At 44.7% G+C, this 22,264-nt stretch overlaps 1 protein-coding gene across 7 annotated transcripts in view; it reads left to right on the top strand.

The window, feature by feature from the left end:
* The window catches only part of slc38a9 (solute carrier family 38 member 9), a 90,484-nt gene that overhangs the window by 55,623 nt on the left and 12,597 nt on the right, over positions 1 to 22,264 (top strand). For all 7 annotated transcript variants that reach the window (XM_068033183.1, XM_068033175.1, XM_068033193.1 and 4 more), the window contains 2 exons: positions 8,156 to 8,262; positions 11,843 to 11,956. In XM_068033183.1, the coding sequence (XP_067889284.1) occupies positions 8,156 to 8,262; positions 11,843 to 11,956 (221 nt within the window). The remainder of the gene's footprint in view (positions 1 to 8,155; positions 8,263 to 11,842; positions 11,957 to 22,264) is intronic.

Here is a 22,264-nt window from a genome sequence, read left to right as displayed (position 1 = left end):
TGCCAAAAGCAGATTAATTGGTCATTCGTCTAGCTTATTATATTTGAGTCTTTTCTGTGTGCAGACTGTTTTTGTTCACACAAGAGTCATTACACTTGAAAAGGCATGTTAGTTTATTAAGAAATGGAAAATGAGGACTTCTGCTCTATATTTGTTATAATTTGTGTAATGAAAAGGTTGCCTAATCTAATTCTACCACTATATGCAAAAAAACCTGAAATATTTTCACATACATGACGTTTCAAACCCAATTAAATGAATTTTGTAATTGGGCAGTGGGAGAGATGGAAGAGGAGAATGGCGTTTTAATGGATCATTCACCTTTTTTATCTGTGGGCTTAGTTTGATGACAGGAAATGTGCCAGCCTAAGGGTCCTAAGTGAAATTCGTTTTGGTGATAGTGTCCCAGGTTTTATTAGGCATAGCTCCTCAGGACAAAACACCTGCAAATGCTTTGCTTGAGACTTTTTAAGCATGATTGATAGAAGGATGGGGAAAGTTCACCTAATGCAGTAGTATGTTTGAAGGTATGTTATTTGTCAGCATAGAGGTACTTCACCCTTATTCTGCGCTTCAAAAATTGAACTTCTGCACTCACTTACACTTTGAGCTTTAAAGTTGAAATAAGTTGTTGTGAAACAAACAAGTTTCACCCTTAACCCTTCCTGGAATCCATTACAGCTCTTGCTGTGACCAGGAATTTGTAGACATGGTATGTAGGGTGCTAAAACCTCTGTTCAGAAACTAAGCTTCCAATAATTAGTTTCAAGCAGTGAATTCTTTGCCTAAACTGGAGATATGACGGAGTTGAAATACTCTACATGTAAATTGTCAAGTAGTTATTTGCCCACTTTCTCAGACTATCAACTGGCACAGTCAATGAAGATTCATTTCACTCAAAAATGGACTAACTGCTGATTCCACGGATGGTTGAGGAATATGAATTTGTTTCAAAGGTTCACGCTGTCCTGCTTATGTGAATGAGATGAGTTAAATGGTTTTACCCCTTCCTTTCAGTGCAATATGCAAGGAGGCCCTCGAAGTAAAAAACAATAAATCAGTAGAACTTGTGCATCCTGACATTCAAAGGGCTGTATAGGACACCACCCCACCCCTGAAAATAGGTATGGGACTCTGATGCATGATTAGCCCACACACATTCACTGTGGCTCATTACCATGAATGTAGCATTCATTCAGCACTAACTGTGCTGTTGAGTGGCTGCATGCTTCAGTATGAGGCAAAGGGTGGCGCAGTGGTTAGCACCGCAGCCTCACAGCTCCAGTGACCCGGATTTAGTTCTGGGTACTGCCTGTGCGGAGATTACAAGATCTCCCTGTGACCGCGTGGGTTTCTGCCAGGTGTTCCGGTTTCCTCCCACAGCCAAAGACTTGCAGGTTGCTAAGTAAATTGGCCATTGTAAATTGCCCCTAGTGTAGGTAGGTGGTAGAAGAATGGTGGGGATGTGGTAGAGAATATGGGATTACTGCAGGGTTAGTATAAATGGGTGGTTGTTGGGCGGCACAGACTCGGTGGGCCGAAGGGCCTGTTTCAGTGCTGTATCTCTCTGACTCTGAGTTAAAGGTAGTCTGTACAACTTAAAGCCAGCAGAGACCTCTTAAAGGGGAGGAGCATTGTGGCTGGAGCAGGTGATGGAAGTCCTTGGACTAGTCACTCAAGTGGAAAAATACTGACTAATAGCACAATGTAGGAGAGGGCATGCTGCAAGTTTCTTGGACGCTGCACTTGAGGCATTGGTAGAGGAGAGAATGCTGTATTTACAGGGGGCCCAGAGGCCCTTCCAACAGATGACCCCAAGGCAGGGAACCAGAAAGCTGTGGCGGTCAGTGTCAGGAGTCAAGACCTGAGGACCTGGAGGCATTGCCACAAAAAAGTTCAATGATCTTGCATGAGTGGTTAAGGTCAGTGAATGCATCTTCAAATGCCATATCCTACCAACTGAATTCACCACATCCCCATCACTCACCTACCACCAATCTCTGTCCACTGTGACTCATACCTACCATTCATAACTCCACCTCACCCTCACACACTTAGTGCTGCAACAAGCCTCACACCCACATCTTACAGCATTGCATGCATTGCCAGCTATTCAGTCATGATAGCCTCATCAGGCAAACAGATTGCGCAACATTCAGTGATGCACTTCCCCTCTCTTGTATGCAAGGTGACGCACAACTGGAGGCGGCAGCAGCAGCTAACTGGTGAGAGATAGGTGCATCGCCATGTCTGTAACCCTATGGAGGAAACTGTGCTTGCCATCGTTGGAGCGGTTGTTGCTGAGCCCATTGAAGATGATAGTAGGCTCATACCTCATCCTCTTCGCCCCTCATTTCGCAATCTTTTCTGATTTAAAAGCTGCAGTTGGTATAAGTAGGCACCTCTTGCTTCCCCTGCCCCCACTCCCCACACAACCTCCTTGCAGATAACCAAGAACCTGGCCAGGCAGTGTTAAAGAAGAAACTTTGTCCTTAGTTTCACACTTGCAGCCACCAGCTCAAATACTGATACTGCATATAATTTAGAGGCTAGCTTAGAGGTGGGGTCTGCACATGGTGAGACACCAGGCACGGGTGGCCTGGAGCTGGAGCAGGGGACACATTGCACAAGTGCTAGCTCAGTGGAGGGAGATGTCGCATGTGAGTTCTGCTGCAGTGGACTCAGGTGAGCACCTTGATGAGGCGGCCTTCAGAAGAAGACTGATGGGTATGCACAATGAAATGCTTGGTACATTGCATGCAGACTTTCTGGTAGGTTTACCAAGATCAAGGAGCATGGAGAATCTCAGCACCAACTTTGTGCAGGGCTTTGCGCAGAGCTTGGAGCCCATTCTTTCCAGCAAGGAAATGGTGGATAACTCCATTAACACACACTTGTGGACCCAACCTTGCTGCTGATGTCTGGGTGTTGCAGTGTTTAAGGGGGCTTGTAGAGTGTCTCACAGTCTGGTAATTTGTCCAACAGATTACTGGGATTGCAGAGGTGCTGTCCTGGGGGAATGACAGCAGCATGGAAGATGGATCAGTTATCTTCTCTCAGGATTACAGCATTTCGCCTCCCACCACTGGCCCTCCACTAGTACTATTCCTATCAGCCAGCCAGCCCAGACTGATGCCATCCATGTGGTGCTGTCAGAGGCCAGGCCTTCTAGGCCCAGAGTTTCCCAGTCATCCTCCAAGGCCATTTGCAGTCTCCCCCACTAAAACTCAGGAGCCTTCCACCAGCCATGCTGCAGCCACTGTAGCACTTCATAGTGCCTGTCTTCATGCTCCTAGGGGAATTCACAAGGGCTATTCATTCACGTTTGTACGCAGTATGACGTTTAATTTATAATTTTGGTTTGGAATGTTTATTGTGTTGGCTTTTATTTTTGTGTTGTGGTCAAACAGGCACTGTGATGGTCGGAGACAAGGAAGGCAAGGCGTGGAGCTGTAGGTGAATGTGGAATTGGGGTTGCATTTACTAATATCGCACTTGGATGAGTTGTTCAGTTGGCTGGCTAGAAAAGGGGCTGTGTTGGTTGCCTTCCCCTTCCTTCTCAGGATGTGGCCCTTTTGATGGCAAAACTATGCAGTAGATCACCACTACCTCTATCACCTAGAAGAATAAGGGCAGCACACGCCTGAGAAAACCACCACCTGCAAGTTCCTCTCCAAGCCACATACCATCCTGACTTGGAACTATATAGCCGTTCCTTTACTGTCGCTGTGTCAAAACCCTGGAATTCCCTTCCTAACAGCACTGTGGATGTACCTACACCCCAAGGACTGCAGCAGTTCAAGAAGGCAGCTCACCACCACCTTCTCAAGGGCAATTGGGGATGTGCAATAAATGCTGGCCTGGCCAGTGATGCCCACATCCCATGAACGATTTAAACCCCCCCCCCCCCCCCCCCCCCCACAAATCTTGGCATCCATTGTTTCAGCATGCTAATGGTCTCCTGTTTGTCATTTCATGTGGCAGCATGTCTTTTATTGTATGCATACTGCCCACATGCTTGGGTGGAGTACTGGAAACATAAGCCATGTCACACACACATATACCTTGTCCAGTTTCCACCCTCAAGTTTGTCATGGTGGCTCAAATGCAGCTGGCATAGTGGACTGTCACAGAATGAAGGCATCATGACTGCTGCCAGGATACCAGGTATTGACCTGCATGATATGCTGCATTTGGCGCCTCAGCAGCTGGATGTTGAGGGAGTGGAATCCCTTCCAGTTCCGATACATCTCAGAATTCGCATGCAGCGCCCACAAAGTGATATGCATGCAGTCAATGGCATCTGCACTGTAGGGAAGACCGCAATCCTTGCGAAGTGAAGTTACGTGCTCTCTGGCAAGAGAGAATGAAATGTAGTTGGCTCTGTTTTAATATTGACCTCCCTTACACAGCAGTGGACAGCAAACTGAGATGGAGCTTGACGTGCAAAGGTTCATAGCCATGGTTATCTTCACAACCACTGGCAATGTGATCCTTGCCCTGCTCTGAGGTTGCAGATGTGGCCGCAGCAGGTGGCAGGTTTTCAATCCGGACATTCCTGCTGAAGGACAGATGTTTTGCACATTTCCTCACTTGGGTTAAGGTAGGAAAATGTTTCCTTGAACACACTGGATAGGACCTGCGGAGAGCTCTTCCCTCTTTCTCCAGCAGCTTACCAGTCTCTGGTTTGCCTCTGCTCATTCTATCTTTCTGTATTCCAAGGGGAATGCTTACTACTGCACCCATGTTTGGGAGCAACTGGCTTATACAGAAGTCTTGAAGTCAGGAATAAGTCCTCAAGCACTTGGACGATCACTTCACACACCTCAGTGCCCTCACCATATAACAGTCTGTGTGATTTGCACTAGATGTGTGTACATGCCCCATGTATTCCATTTTGGACCTCCTAGGGGCATTTGTAGCCCCCAAAAAAACAGCCATTACAGATCTGAATTTTGTTCCCTCAGAATTTGGCTTGCACTTCTGGGCTTTTTTAACAAAGTGGAAAGATTTCTTTGCAGCAATAACCATTTTTTTAAATGTTGGCCAGTTTACCTAACGTGCCTGTATCTCATGTATTTTTCCTTTTAAACTTTTCTTTCGGAATTCTTTTTGGAAAAAATACATTGATTATTTTCCTGTATGTTAATTTGTTTGTGAGTCCTTGGTAAGTAGCTGGCTGACTAAGTAGGACACACATTTTTGCTGACTGACATCCCCAGTCCCTTTTCAACTGGCAATTGAATACAACTAAAACTATTAAAACTTGACTGCAAGCCACTATTAACCAAAGCCCATTCCTAACATCACCAAACTTGCTTTATATAGCACCTTTAACTTTATAAAGTACCTTTTAATTGCCTTTCTAGGAGTGGAAAATAAGGAACGGGTGCCAAATCTGATGGGTGAGAAAGCTTTGCCAAAAAGGTGGAAAGAGCAGAAGCAGAGGGGTATAAGAGGGAATTGCAGAGACTTTAGCTGAGATGGCTGAAGATACTGCCATCAATGATGGGGGCTAGGGTGTTGAATAAAAAGGCCATTATCAAAGGACCAAAAGGTACTGGAGGACCTTGCAAAGATGGGATGGCATGCTGATGGTAGTTTGAAGATGAGTGGGACCATTTTAATTTCAATACACAGATGTGAGAGCCATTGAATATCAGAGGACAAGGGAGAATACACAATTGAGCTTTGAACAATTTGTAGTTTAGGAGGATGAGGATGACAGGTCTACAAGGAGTTCTTCTTTGGCCTCCTTGTCTCGAGAGACAATGGGTAAGCGCCTGGAGGTGGTCAGTGGTTTGTGGAGCAGCGCCTGGAGTGGCTATAAAGGCCAATACTAGAGTGACAGACTCTTCCACAGGTGCTGCAGAAAAAATTGGATGTCGGGGCTGCTACACAGTTGGCTCTCCGCTTTTGTCTTTTTTCCTGCCAACTGCTAAGTCTCTTCGACTCGCCACACTTTAGCCCCACCTTTATGGTTGCCTGCCAGCTCTGGCGAATGCTGGCAACTGACTCCCAGTGTTACAGGACTTCATGCCGCATTTGCAGACGTCTTTAAAGCGGAGACATGGACGGCCGGTGGGTCTGATACCAGTGGCGAGCTCGCTGTACAATGTGTCCTTGGGGATCTTGCCATCTTCCATGCAGCTCACATGGCCAAGCCAACTCAAACGCCGCTGACTCAGTAGTGTGTATAAGCTGGGGATGTTGGCCGCCTCGAGGACTACTGTGTTGGAGATGCGTTCCTGCCACCTGATGCCAAGGATTCTCCGGAGGCAGCGAAGATGGAATGAATTGAGACGTCGCTCTTGGCTGACATACGTTGTCCAGACCTCGCTGCTGTAGAGCAAGGTATTGAGGACACAGGCTTGATACACTCGGACTTCTGTGTTCCGTGTCAGTGCGCCATTTTCCCACACTGTCTTGGCCAGTCTGGACATAGCAGTGGAAGCCTTTCCCATGCACTTGTTGATTTCTGCATCGAGAGACAGGTTACTGGTGATATTTGAGCCAAGGGAGGTGAACTCTTGAACCACTTCCAGAGCGTGGTCGCCATTATTGATGGATGGTGCATTTCGGAAGTCCTGTCCCATGATGTTCGTTTTCTTGAGGCTGATGGTTAGGCCAAATTCGTTGCAGGCAGCCGCAAACCTGTCGATGAGACACTGCAGACACTCTTCTGTGTGAGATGTTAATGCAGCATCGTCAGCAAAGAGGAGTTCCCTGATGAGGACTTTCCGTACTTTGGTCTTCGCTCTTAGGCAGCCACCTGATCATGTGTGGAGATAAATCAATGAATTAGTATCTAGAAGCGACAGAGGTGTGGCTGAGTTTTGCAGGACTGGAAGTGAGATAAGGGCAATTTGTGTGCAATGTTCTGATTTGTTACATTGCTTGTCCATCAGCATTGGGTGAACAGAAATTTTCTCCGGTTAAAATATTGGGGTAATTGGCACTATTGGGCTGGATTTTATGTCAGGTAGTTGGGAGCTGGTGACCGACATAAAAATAGGTGGCGAACCCGCTTCTGCCTAGCCTGATGATCCGTCTCTCATTTTACGGGTCCCCAGGCTTTAATTGTTCTGAGGCGGGACTTCCATCTGCTTAAGGGAGGAAGTTCCACCTCACTGAGCAACCGGCCAATCGTCGACCGGCAGCTCTTAGTCCCAGCAGAGCCACCGGGAGCAGTGGCCACTGCTGGGACTGCAGCCCACTCGAAGACATGGAGCCAGGAGTGCAAGTAAGTTTGGTTTGCATCGCCAGGGGTAATCGGTCGGGCCCCAGCGAGTCGGGTGGAGGTGGGCGGGCGCCTTGAGTCCTGTGGGTAGTGGGGAAGCAGGGCCCACCCCTGGGGTGCTGAGAGGCCACCAGCTTTCACTTGGCCTTTCCCGGCTGCAGGACGCCCACCTGCCACAGGTAAAATCCCTGTGGAGGTGGGCGACGGCCCTTAAGTGGCCGTTAATTGGCAACTTAAGGGCCTTGATTGGCCTGGGGCGGGCGGCCTGTTTTCCGCCCTAAGTAAAGTGGGGCGGAGATGGGAGCGGGTCAGGAAGGCCTCCCAGAGCCTCCCGCCTCCATCTGCCTTACCTGGCTGGTGTAAAGTTCCGCCTGCTGTCTTGGGTCCTGCCATAAATACCTTTCCCTAGCCACCAATTCCATCCCTGTCGATGGCCACTGAGACTGAACCAGTTTTCAACCTCTGCATCCAATTTGACCCTGAACTGTTCTTCTGACCCCATGTCCTCTTGATCACCAAGACTTCTACTTCCATCATAATATTGTCTGTCCTTGTCCTTGTCTTTGTCTCAGCCCATCTCCTACTGAACCCATGTTTTTGGTACCTCTAGTCTGACTATTCCGGTGCTCTCATGGTTGACCCCCCCCCCCCCCCATTCTCCACCCTCCGTAAACTTCAGCTCATCCAAAACTTTGCTGTCCATTTTCTAACTCTCCAAGTCCCATTCCCCCATCATCCCTGTGCTTGCTGGCCGACATTGGCTCCTGATCCAGCAACACCTCAAATTCTTTGTTTCTAAAATGTGCCCCTGAAGTAATTTATGCATAAAACACAAGAGCATGTGTGTTCACAGTAAATTAAATGAGCTCAGAAAACTTATTGGATGCTGATCTGTGAAATTTTGTTCTTTTCCAGAGTTCAGGTTATCTTTCCCACATCTGACTGGAGTTCTTGCACTTGCTTTCTTCATTCACAACTGTGTCATCACCCTGTTGAAGAACAACAAACACCAAGAAAATAATGTAAGTTATAACCACAGGAAGAGGCTCATTAGCTGATCTGCATATCGTCCATGGTATAATAGTTACCCAAGTTGTAGTCTGTATCATCCCATTATGTGCCATCCCTGACCAAAAATAAATGGTAAGACCCATACTTTTAAGTTTTTACCCATCCCCTGACGAGTGAAAGGATGACCTATTGCTTCAATTTTTCATTCTTTCCTTGAGAAGAGCCTCTGGCTCAATTCCCTTAGAGCTACATCTCAGCAGCTTTTTGAAAGGCCCTATGTGTGGTTCTTCCACAAGGCAAGTTGTATTGGGCTCCTAATAATGACAGGCCGTTAAAGATTCCTCTCTGCCAAATCCTAACAAATGTTAATTAATAGAAGTGCCGAATAAAACAAAATCTAAAAGTGTACTGGAATCATTTTACTATGAACTCTGCTTTTGGAGTTTAAATTTTCAGGTGATTGGGTTCTGTAGAACTTTAGAAATAAACTGGCCCAGTTATTTAAAGGGTAGCCTCATTTTATATTCTGTACTGGTTGCTTTTGCCACTGCAGGGCTGAGAAATCTTAGTGTATTTCTAATGGTGTAATGTTGCAGGGTTAACGTCGGGTGGCAGGCATTTACCATCTATTAGAACCAAAGCTCCTGTTTAGATCACACTTCTCTAGATAACTATTTTGTTTGTGTATATGTGAAATATATAGAATTGCACATTCATGTGCTGTCACTCATACCTAAAGATTTTGTTATGCTGTAATCTTAATTTCTTTGTGCTTGTTTCTTTTTTCCTAAATTTTTTTTTCTTTCCATTTTTCTTCAAGTCTCCATCCTTCTAGTAAATCTCCATATACTTCATATCACTCCTTCGCCTCTTTGTCTCTCTACCAATCCTTCCTCCCATGGTACTGTGTTCCAGTTCTCATTTCATGAAAGTGGTTCCACGGATGAGGAATTTAAGTTATGAAGATAGATTGGAGAAGTTGGGACAGTTTTCCTTGGAGAAGAGAAGGCTGAGAGGAGATTTGGTAGAGATATTCAAAATCATTAGGGGTCTGGACAGAGTGGATAGGGAGAAACAGTTGCCAATCATGAAAGGATCGAGGATGAGCAGGCACAGAGTTAAAGTCATTGTTAAAAGAAGCCAAAGCGACATGAGGAAAACCTTTTTCCTACAGTGAGTGGTTAGGGTCTGGAATGCAGTACCAGAGGGTGTGGTGGAGGCAGGTTCAATTGAAGCATTCAAAAGGGAATTAGACTGTTACATGAAAAGGAAGAATGTGCAGGGTTACAGGGAGAAGGCAGGGGAATGGAACTGAGGGAATTGCTCTTACGGAGAGCCGATGCAGACACGATGGTCTGAATAGCAGCCTCCTGCGCTGTAACAATTCTGTAATTCTCCTAAACGCCGGGTTTCTCCCTCCCCCTTGCTCAGTACTGCCGCACTCCAGTATGCCATACCCTGAAGCCCTTTTCCCAATATTTCCAAGCCCTCTGGCTCCTGCCAAATCCCATCAGTCCCTCCTGATGCTGTGACTCCGGATCATCCTGCACTGCCGCTCTCCCGTATTGCTACCTGGAACATTTTCTGTACCGATGTCTCTGCATCTTAGGTTTATTTTTACCTTGTACTTCAAAAAAAAAACTACATGGGTTAACCTAACATATAATCAACAATGTTGCTGATTCAAATCTGGGCATGATTACAGAATTTGTCCCCCAAAATACCAATAACTCGCCCACAATTCTATCAAAAAGTGCAACTATTACAATCACTAAATCAGTAGCTCAAATAATTATTGTGCATGCTGTCTTTTTTTTTAAAAAAGCATTCCTTCGACTCACCTGTGGGGAAACTACATGGCTTCTGGATACCGACCATGTTTGAACAATATTCAGACACACTTCCTAGTTTAAGGAGGGACAATCATTGTGTTGCAATATGAAAAATTGGAATAGAGCAACAAAGCTATGCCAAATGTCCACTTTATAAAACTAAGAATGTAAACATTTGTCCTGCTCTTATCAAAATGGGTCCATTCCAACTATTGTATTTGAGAAGTTTCCTTTGGAAAACTTTTAGTGAAATTACTTGCCACCTGCTGTCTAACATTATATCATGAAAGCAGAAATAAAATTACCATTTAAATCTCAACACAATTGACTGTGATGATAGTAAGGCAGTATAGGGAGAAGTAGCAGGTCAGATTAAAGTGGCGCAGCCGCTCATTCTCTTGTACCAGTCAGTACTTTTTGCAAAGGCTGGAAGTCTAACATATCAATGTTGAGAAAAAAAATCTACTTGTGTTCTTGTCCTGCTAAGCAAAAGCGTTTTTGGGATCAATCTGGCTGAAACACTCTGAAGAGAACACCTTCAGGATAGACTCTTTTAAAATCTGCTTTAGGTACACTCATATTATGAAGCATTTCCTCACCCAGTGAGGTGATAAATCAAAAGTTAGGGTGTGCTAGGAAAGAATTTATTTTTCTGCTGCTGCTTAAACGAGCTTCAAAGGGAGGTGCTGAAGTGGTGCTTTCTACTATAAAGTAAAAACCTTCCCTTCGCTTTCTGGCTGAGACAACAGGGGTCATGTTTATCTTGTTATGTTTACGTAATCCATACATAGATTGCACCATAAATTTACTGTGCCATCTTAAGGTGGCTCTGCATTCTTGTCTAGCCATCTTCCTAGCACCAGACAAAAGTCTGCTAAAATATTAGTTGAATGCATTTTGTTTCAGTTCAGTTACAAGAAGTAGGGAATTTTGTTTTGGTTATACAGAGTTTAATCTATTATAGGTCCAATATTCAAAAACCGGCACCGACTGAGACCGTGCTAGATTTTGGATTTTCTCAGATTTTGGACTCATGGAGCCTGCCCCTGGGACAGGGAGCGCGGGGATGGAGGGGGAAGGATCCGCTAGTTGCTGCCAACATTTTAAAATTTTAAAACAAATTGGGTAGAAATTGACAGAGAAAATTAAACTTGAGAAGCATCGACTTGATATTACTCTTTGAGGAGAAAACAAAAAGCTGTGTTCAGTCTTTTCCAGTTTAATTCAAGTAATTATGATCAATTGACACTAAACTGTTGTTGCATCTGAATATTTTCAAAAAATGTTCCAGGTTTTTGGACAATTCCAGTTTTCAAACCACTGGATTTTGGATATTGGACCTGTCCCAGTCTTTATTGGAATGGACTATGGGCTACATATGTTCTCAAACTAAATCCGAGTATGCCGCTTGCAGCAGCATAAAGTACCTTTTGGGGAGTGTCACTGAACAGTACTATGGAGATGCCAAGTCAGCCTACTTGAAACTGGTGTTTCAGTCCTACGGAGAAATTTGTAGAAATCCAAACATAATGCTAATGTTCTCAAAGTATTTTCTTCTAAGATGCATTCAGAGGATTTGGAGAGATGATCAGGCAAGTTCTATGAAGTTAGAACAAAGGAAAAAAAACCCATTCCCTGATTTGTATTTACAAATAGTGTTTTAATTAAGCTACATTGGCTTAGAGAAAAGTGGATTTCCTTACTTGGCATATATCTCCATACAGACTTATTTTTATTACCTTTTCATTTTCCTCTTCAGGTTCGGGATCTCTCCATTGCCTATTTGCTCGTGGGATTAACCTATCTGTACGTTGCAGTGATGACATTTGCTGCATTTCCCTCCCCAGAGCTATCCAAGGACTGTATTGAGCCGGTATGTAACTCTGAACTGCCTTAGTGGGGTGGGGAGAGGGAGGGGGAAAAACCCCATAAACTTATAGTTTTGCTGGAGACGAGGGAGTCAAGATTAGGAGGTGATGGAGTGGTTGAGCAAATTACAGCTGCAGAGGTATAGCGGCAAACATGCTAGACTAGGCAGTTGAGAGTTTGAAAGTACAACTGTAAGTGATTTGAATTTTTTCAGGGGTCGCTGCAGAAGGGGTAGGAAATTCAGAAAATTTCTCAAGTGCCTCCTCTGTCCATGGACGACATCATCCTCCCTCACAGAAGGTTGTCAGATGTGCCTTTGAACATGATCTTAATGGAAACCTGGCAGAAGGGTGTTGACACCTTGCCACTTAATGAAACCTCCCCACCTGGCTACATCGTGCCCTGCAAGACTGTCTTGCTGGCGGTGTGACACTTATCACCAGATCGTACCTTTGCCCTTACCCCCTACTCCTCTGACACTTTCTCCTCCTTTTGAGCATCTCAACTTGGTCCACCCCTTCCACCCATCTTTCAAAATTGTTCTCCTACCACCCTCCCAAGTACAATAAAAAAAAATTTCAGATATCTTCACTGCTTTCCTCCCCCAGTCTCTGCACTGAGTGACTTCCTCATCCTCGGTGATTTCAATCTCCATCTGAACTCATTATGCTCCCTCTCCTTTAATTTCACTGCCCTTTTTATCCTCCCTAAATTTTTGCCTGCATTTTTTTTTTCTATATTCGTTCATAGGATGTGGGCGTCACTGGCTAGGCCAGCATTTGTTGCCCATCCCTAATTGCTCTTGAGTAGGTGGTGGTGAGCTGCATTCGTGAACTGCTGCAGTCCTTGGGGTGTAGGTACACCAACAGTGCTGGTAAGAAGGGAGTTCCAGGATTTTGGCCCAGTAACTGAAGGAACGGCAATATAGTTCCAAGTCAGGATGGTGTGTGACTTGGAGGGGAAATTGCAGATGGTGGTGTTGCCATGCATCTACTGCCCTTGTTCCTCTAGGTGGTAGAGGTTGCAGGTTTGGAAGGTGCTGTCGAAGGAATCTTAGTGAGTTGCTGCAGTGCAACTTGTAGATGATGCACACTGCTGCCATTGTGTGTCGGTGGTGCAGGGAGTGAATGTTTTGTTTGTGGATGGGGTGCCAATCAAGCTTTGTCCTGGATGGTGTTGAGCTGCTTGTGGTGTTGGAGCTGCTATTCTATCACACTCCTGACTTGTGCCTTTGTAGATAGTGGACAGGCTTTGGGGAGTCAGGAGGTGAGTTAGTCGCAGCAGGATTCCTAGCCCCTGACATGCTCTTGCAGCCACACATTGCTATAACCCCAAATTCATCTGTTCACGGCAGCTCCCTAAAATGGTACTGTTCCCCCTTGCTATGTAAATCACCAAGTCTGCAGAGATCCTTGCATGGGGGTGGACTCTCCAGTCAGTCACTCCGTCGAGGTCTCTTCCTCCGTAGTCTTCAGTGGTTGACTAGTCCACTCTGGCTGTAGCCCCAGATGTTGGATGCTGGGCCCCATTTAAGTCCAATTTCTGTCTCCATTACAGTTTTCCAAGATTTCCATCCAGACTTCCTCAAAACAAGAGTCTGACAACAATGAGTCCTGATCAAATTCTTCTCGCAGGCACTACCAGGCCGTTCAGGCTGTTGACACATCCTTCGATGTCTCTCATCTGCCATCAATTAGGTTATACTGTCTATCAATTAAACTCCATCTTCTGATACCACACCATAGTGGACCACCCCATGTGCAAGGTTATCCATCGTCCTGGTTTATAGTTCAAGGAACATCAAATACTGTAAGAATGTTTAAACAATGGGTAAGCAACCGTTCTTAAGAACAGAAAACTGTAGTTTAGACAAAGCAGTTGTGCATGGCCCGGCCTGACGATATGAAAACAAAAGGAAAAAGTTCTTGTGGGGTGGCGGGGGGTAAGGAAAACAAGTTCATAGTTAATACTGATTACCACTGATCACATAATTGATTAATTACTGGCCTTAATCAGAGCACAGTCACATTTAGTTTTAAATTAATGTCTACAAAGTAACCTTTAAAAATTCATTACAGGTTTAATACAGGATTTGTAAAAAAAAAATCAAAAGTAAGGCACAAGTAAAATGCAAAAACATAAAAGTTCAAAAAGTAGTGGCTGCAGGCCTATACAACTGTACCTCATTCTGTATCATTCTTTGCAAAAAAAAAAACTATCCCCCTATTAACATTCAACTACACTTTGAAAATCCCAACTATCTTGCATTTGGCCTTCCATTCACCACAGCATTTCTGCAGATACTGATTTGCTCAACTGCACCCTCACCTCTACCTTTGCCCCAGTCCCCAGTAAAAAGATCCGTCGCTCTCACCCTGGCCGTTCCCCGGTATGGCCCTCGTCTCCACTCCAAGTCCAAGGGATGCAGACTTGAAAGGATATGACAGACAACTGGTTTAGCCATCCACTGCCACATCTGGCTACCACTTAAAACACTGCTGTTGTCTGCTAATACTGCTCACTATTCCAGGTTCATTTTGAAATGCAAACATAATCCCCGGATTCTTTTTCTTTACTGCAAACAGTGTTTTTAAACCCTTCTCCCCGTCACATCCACCCTCGCCTCCAAGGATAAGTGCAAGGAGCTCATAACCTCTTTGTCACTAAGATTGAGACCATCTGATCAGCTGCCTCTGCCACGTCCCTCCCTTCCACTAGACCACCGGGCCACACTTCCTCGAATGCTCCCCCCTGCCCTCACCCTCAACTCGCATCTTTCTCTAGTTTCTCTCTGATCTCCCCTCATCTCCCCTCTGAGCTCATCTTGTCCATGAGACCCACCTCATGCTCCCTCAATCCTAGTCCCACTAAACTGCTTCCCCTCCTGGTGCCCATGTTGGCTGATATTGTCAACCGTTCTCTCTCTTCGGGTGTCGTTCCCCCTTTAAATCTGTCATCATCACCCCTCTTCTCAAAAAAAAAAAAATCAATCCTTGACCCTGCCGTCCTTGCAAGCTACCATCCCATCTCCAACCTCCCTTTCCTGTCCAAAGTCCTTGCATGTGTTGCCTCCCAAATCCATTCCCATCTTTCTTGGAGCTCCATGTTTGAATCTCTCCAGTCAGGTTTCCACCCCTGCCACTGTACTGTAACAGCTCTTATCAAAGTCACAAATGACATTCGATGTGACTGACAAAAGAAAACTTTCCCTCCTCATCCTTTTTGACCTGTCTGCACCCTTCAACATGGTTGACCACACCATCTTCCTCCAACACCTCCCCACTGTCATCCAGCTGGGTGGAACTGCTCTCATCTGGTTCTATTCTTAACTAATAGCTAAAGAATCACCTTCAATGGCTTCTCTTCCTGCTCCCGGAGGATCTATCCTTTGCCCTGTCCTATTTCCCGTTTACATGCTGTGTCTCAGCGATATCATCCAAAAGCAGTTAGTTTTCACATGTATATTGATGACACTCAGCCACACTTCATCACTTCTCTCGATTTCTCCACTGTTGCAAAATTATCAGACTGCTTATCCAACATACAGTACTGTATGAACAGAAATTCCTTCCAATTAAATATTGTGAAGACTGAAGCCATTGTTTTCGGTCTCCACTCCAAACTCCATTCCTGAGCTACTGATTTTTCCATCCCTCTCCCTGGCAACTGTCTGAGATTCGCATCCTTGGTACCACATTTAGCCCTGAGATAAGCTTCCAACCTCATTCGTGCCATCAGTAAGACTGTCTGTTGCCACCTCTAATATCGTTCAACTTCGCCCCTGTCTCAGCTGAAACCCTCATTCATGCCTTTATCTCTAGACTTGACTGTTCCAATGCACTTCTGGCTGGTCTCTCACATTTACAGAGTAAATGTGAGGTTGTCCAAAACTCTGCTGCCCATGTCTTTAACTCATGCCAAGTCTCGTTCACCTAACACCCCTCTGCAAATCGACCTACATTGGCTCCCAGTCAAACAACGTCTTAATTTTAAAATTCTCATCCTTGTTTTCAGATCCCTCCATGGATTCACCTCTTCCCTATTTCTGTAATCTCCAGCCCCACAATCCTTCAAGATATCTGTGCTCCTCTAATTCTAGCCTCTTGTGCATCCCTAATTTTAATCACTCCACCACTGGTGGTTGTGCCTTCAGTTCTCTAGACCCTAAGCTCTGGAATACCCTCCTTGCACCTCTCTACCTCTCCACCTCACTTTCCTCCTTTTTAAGACACTCATTAAAACTTGCCTCTTTGGTCAATGGCCAAAAGTTTAGCCAATCTCCTTTTGTGGTCAGTGTCATACTTTATTTTATAATCCTGTGAAACACCTTGGCATGTTTTATTACATTAGAAACAATAATTTGGGGCCAAATTATTGTCACATGGAGAAATATGGGTTAATTAAGGAAAACCACAGATTTGTTGAGGGAAAATCATATTTAACTAACTTGCTGGAGTTTTTTGAAGAGATAACAGAAAGGGTTGATGAGGGCAATGCTGTTGATGTGATATACATGGACTTCCAAAAGGCGGTGGCGCACAACAGACTTGAGCAAAATTATAGCTCATGGAATAAAAGGGACAGTAGCAACATGGATTCGAAATTGTCGGCGGGGAAACAGAGTAGTGGTTAATGGATGCTCTTCGGGCTGGAGGAAGGTTTGTAGTTGAGTTCCCCAGCAGTCAGTGTTAGGACCCTTGCTCTTCCTGAAATATATTAATGGCCTAGATAGTGTATAGGGCAGAATTTCAAAATTTGCAGACAATCCGAAACTTGGAAGCATTGTGAACTATGAGGAAGATGGTGTGGAACTCCAAAGGGTCATGAACATGTTGGTGGAATGGGCAGATAGGTGGCAGATGAAGTTCAATGCAGAGAAATGTGAAGTGATTTATTTTGGTAGAAAGAACATGGAGAGACAATACAACATAAAGAGTACAACTCTGAAGGAATTGCAAGGGAAGAGTGACCTTGGTGTAAATATGCATAAGTCATTGAAGGTGGCAGGACAGGTTGAGGGAACAGTTAATAAATCATACAGTATCCTAGGCTTTATTTAGGGCATAGCATGTAAGAGCAAGGAGGTTCTGTTGAACGTGTATAAGACACCAGTTCAGCCTCAGCTGGAGTATTGCATTCAGTTCTGGGTGCTGCACTTTCGAAAAGATATGAAGGCATTGGAGAGAGTACAGAAAAGATTCATGAGAATGGTTCCAGCTTTAGTTATGAAGATAGATTGGAGAAGCTGGGACTGTTTTCCTTGGAGAAGAGAAGGCTGAGAGGTGATTTTGATCGAGGTATACAAAATCATGAGTCTAGGCAGAGTGGATCAAGAAAAACTGTTGCCACTCGTGAAAGGATCGAGAAGAGAGGGCGCAGGTTGGCAAAAAAAAATGATTGGCAAAAGAAGCAAAAGCGACATGAGGAAATACTACAAACAGCAAGTGTGTGGTGGAGGCAGGTTCAATCGAGACATTCAAAAAGGAATTCGACTTTTATATGAAAAGGAAGAATGTGCAGGATTATGGGGAGGAGGTGAATTGCTCATTCAGAGCTGATGCAGAAACAATGGGCCGAATAGTCTGCACTGTAACAATTCTGATTTAAAGATGTTCCATAAATATAAGTTGTTGATCACGTGCACCTGATTTTTCACCTCTGGTTAAACGTCAGTTCCGAAGAAGAGTCACTGACCCGAAATGTTAACTCTGCTTCTCTTTCCACAGATGCTGCCAGACCTGCTGAGTGGTTCCAGCATTTCTTGTTTTTATTTCAGATTTCCAGCATCTGCATTATTTTGCTTTTATTTTAGTGAAAAGTCATAAATATGCTACATCTGTTTCTGCCAGTGTTGAATATGTACTGTGAAATTTGGCTCTGTACTGTCCAGTTTTTAGGCATTAAAGTCTGTTTTGTCTCCAACGTGGCACCTGCGGGGTGTGCACAGTAGCCACGCCATACACTATTTTGGTGAGGGCGTTGGAGAGTGCATTATGGAATGTCTGCCGGAAGTATGAAGAGTAGGCAGGTAGCGACATCACTCAGCGTGTAATGCTGATTTGATGCAGCGCTGCCATTTTGGGGCTCAACATTCCAGCTACTGCTCTCTCTCAACCTCGCACAGCTGAGCACGCGCTTAGCAGCAGGAAGGACGCGCACTCCGGCATTATTTTAAAGGAATCAACTACTTTGAGCTTAGTAGCTAATTGATTTCAACTGGCTCTTGCTACAGTTTGTACTAGTGTTTAGTGGCTTCCTGAGTTGTTTAAAGTTGCTGAAATCTTCAAAGAAATGGTGTGGCAGGTGCTGCAAGACTTTGTCTTGACTTCAAGGATTTTGCACAAACCACGTCTTCCCAGACGTGTGTAGTAGATTGTATTCCCCTGGGCCTACAGCATGACTGAGAGAATGAGTAACACAGAGCAGCACAAGCTGCTGGAAGAGGGGCCAGAGGAGGAGAGGAAGGGTTGTCAGCAGGGGGCCATGTGGGTTGGGTACATATGAAAGCCATGTTGCCACATGAAATGTGATGGAGTAGCTCATTGGGGTACGTGAACAATGCTTCGGCTACATGGACTGCTCTGCAGGAGCCCTGCAGTACTCGGCAAAGTGGGTGTCTCACTACACGCTTCATAACCTCACCATCATGAGGATACAGCCCTTGCCACCAGCTAAATGGTGATCAGAGGAGGAGGAGGTAACCAATACAACCCCTTTCTCGTCAAGCTGTCTATGATCTCATCCAGCTACAATACCAGTAAACACAACCCCAATTCCCCATTCAGCAGTCACACATCTTGCCTTCCCTGTTACTGACCACAGTGTCAGCTTGGCCACACAGCAAAAAATAAAGCCCCCACAAAATAAACATTCCTAACATTTGGGGAGGTGGTGTTGTAGTGGTAATGTCACTGGACTAGTAATCCTGAGACCTAGAGCTAATATTCTGTGGATATGGGTTCAAATCCCACCACGGCAGATGGTGAAATTTGAATTCAATTCAATTATTAAATCTGGAATTAAAAGCTTGTCTAATGGTGACTGTGGAACCATTGTCGATTATTTAAAAAAAACCCATCTGGTTCACTAAGGATATTTGCCATTCTTACCTGGTGTGGCCTACATGTGACTCAAAACCCACAGCAATATAGTTGGCTCTTGACTGTCCTCTGAAATGACCTAGCAAGCCACTTAGTTCAAGGGCAATTAGGAATGGGCAACAAATGCTGGCCTTGTCAGCGACACCCGCATTCCATGAAAGAATTAAAAAATAACAAATTTATAAATCAAACCATGTCATATTGCATACTACAGTCAGACTACTAGAATCTATAATGAATTGGATGAAGAGGCAGAGAGTCATGTATTTAAATATGCTGACAATAGGTGGAAAGGTAAGCTGTGGGGAGGAGAGAGAGATTGCAAAGAGATATAGACAGGTTGTGAGTGGGCAACAAGCTGCTTGATGGAGTATAATGTAGGGAAATGTGAAGTTATTCACTTTGGTCGTAAGAATAGGAAAGCAGAATATTTTTTGAGAAGATGTGAAACTTGTAAACTTTGTTCGGAGGGGCTTGGGTGTGCTTGTACAAGGAACACAAAGTTAGCATGCTGGTACAGCAAGCAATGAAGACCAATACATGTTGGCCTTTATTGCAAGGGGATTGGCATACAGGAATAAAGAAGTTTTGCTTATTTGTGCAAGGCTTTGGTAAGACCACACCTGGAGCGCTGCGTGCAGTTTTCGTCTCCATGTTTAAGGTAAGATATGCTTGCATTGGAGATGGTACAAAGCAAAGGCTCACTAGATTGATCGCTGGGATATGGGGGTTGACCTATGATGAGAGGCTGAGTAAATTGGGCCTATATTCTCTGGAGTTTAGAAGAATGAGAGGTGATCTCATTAAAACATACAAGATTCTGAAGGAGCTGGATAGGGCAGACATAGATTGTTTCCACTGGTCGGGGAATCCTAAACATGGGCACAGTCTCAGGATAAGGGGATGACCGTTTAAGACTGAGATGAGAAATTACTTCACTCAAAGGGCTTTGAAATTCTCTGCCCCAGAGGGTTGTGGATGCTCCATTGTTGAATACATTTAAGGCTTAGGATAGACAGATCTTTGGTCTCACGAGGGTTTTGGGGAGCGGGCAGGAAAGTGTAATTGCAGCCCAAGATCAGCAATGATCATATTGAATGGCGGAGCAGTCTCGACAGGCAATATGATCTACCCCAGCTTCTATTTCTTGTGTTCTTGTACTAAACTGCCGTGACACGCTGCAAGCTCCTTTGAACACTGGAACCAAAGGCTGGAAGGAAGAGCTGTATCGGAGCATTGGGTTATCTTTAAGGAAAAGATGCTTCAGGTACGGGCTAGGAACATTCCAACAAGGATGAAAGGTAAGGGAACCAGGAACAGGGCTGCTTGGATGACCAGGACGATCCAGATGATGAAACAAAAAAGGAGGGTGTGTGATGCATGTCAGGTGAACTCATCAAGTGAGAACCGGGCCATATACAATAAGTTTGAGGGGGGAGGTGAAGAGGAAAGTAAGACTGGCAAAAAGAGAATATAAAAGGGAACCCAAAGATCTAGCATGTAAATAAGTGAGTAGTAAGAGGAAGAGTGTGGCCTATTGGGGACAGAGGGGGTCATAGATGCTTAGTGTAGCAGGGCAAACTAATATACTTAAACATCAGTGGTGAGTAAGGTTCTAGAAACGCTAATCAGGGAAAATATCAATGGACGCTGAGAGGTTCGAGTTAATTAATAATAGTCAACATGGATTCGTAATAGAGAGATCATGCTTGACTAATATAAATTGAATTCTTTGAAGTAACAGAGAAAGTTGATGAAGGAATGCAATGGATGTTGTCCATATGGGTTTTTAGAAAGCATTTGATAAGGTACCACATTAAATGCTGGTTAACAAAATTGAGGCTCATGAAATAGGAGGGTCAGTGTCCAACTGGATGATAAGAAAATTGTGCTGAAGGACAGAAAACAGCGAGTTGTCGTAAATGGTTGCTTTTCAGACTGTAGGATGGTAGACAGTGGGGTTTTCCAAAGTTAAGTGCTGAACCACTTTTTTTGCTATATATAAATGACTTGGATATTTGAATACAGTAGAATTTCAAAATTTGTTGACTATGGACAATCCATGTCCATATGCAGCAAGACCTGGACAATATCCAGGCTTGGGCTGATAAGTGACGAGCAACATTCACGCCACACAAGTACTAGGCAATGACCATCTCGAACAAGAGGAAGTCTAACCATGTCCCCTTGTCGTTCAATGGCATTACCATTGCTGCATCGCCCACCATCAACATCCTGGGGGTCACCATTGACCAGAAACTGAACTTAACCAGCCACATAAATGCTCTGGCTACAACAGCAGGTCAGAGGCTGGGAGTTGTGCAGTGAGTAACTCGCCTCTTGTCTCCCCAATGCCTGTCCACCATCTACAAGGCACAAATCAGGAGTGCGATGGAATGCTCTCCACTTGCCTGAATGGGTGCAGCTCCAAGAACATTGGAAGCTCCTGCATCCAGGACAAAGCAGCCCGCTTGATTGGAACCCCGTCCAACATCTTCAATATTCACTCCCGCCACCACCGATGCACAGTGGCAGCAGTGTGTACCACCTACAAGATGCGCTGCAGCAACTCACCAAGGCTCCATCGACAGCACCTTCCAAACCCGTGACCTCTACCACCTAGATGGACATGGGCAGCAAATAGTTGGGAGCATCACCACCTGCAAGTTCCCCTCCAAGCGGCATACCATCCTGACTTGGAACTATATTGCCGTTCCTTCACTGTCGCTTGGTCAAAATCCTGGAACTCCCTTCCTAACTGCACTGTGGGTGTACCTGCACTGCAAAGACTGCAGTGATTCAAGAAGACAGCTCACCACCACTTCTCAAGAGCAATTAGGGATGGGTAATAAATGCTGGCCGAGCCAATGATTTCCACATCCCACAAACAAATTTTAAAAAAATCTTTGGACGGTTCACCAAAAAATAGTGAGGAACTTGTTTTTGTTCGAATATAACTAACAATTTGCTGTAAAATGCAAGATGCAAATCTCTACTTAGGGAACCAATGTGCCAAATCTGCAATTCCTATTTTCTATCTCCCACAATGTCAGACAACTTTCAATCCTGCCTTGAAAAATTGTGTAACTTTATATAAACATTGACTAAGGTGCAAGAAAATCCAGTTTTAAATGCTCAAGTCTGCAAGAAACATGGGCCCTGTTTTTTTTTTAAAGGGGTCGGGAGGGGCATAGTGCAAGCGGGTATGGTGC

The sequence above is a fragment of the Heterodontus francisci genome, chromosome 1 (assembly GCF_036365525.1).
Source record: "Heterodontus francisci isolate sHetFra1 chromosome 1, sHetFra1.hap1, whole genome shotgun sequence".
In the NCBI taxonomy this organism is placed as follows: domain Eukaryota; kingdom Metazoa; phylum Chordata; class Chondrichthyes; order Heterodontiformes; family Heterodontidae; genus Heterodontus; species Heterodontus francisci.
Note: the sequence above shows the minus strand (reverse complement) of the source record. Positions and strands in the feature narration are given on the sequence as shown.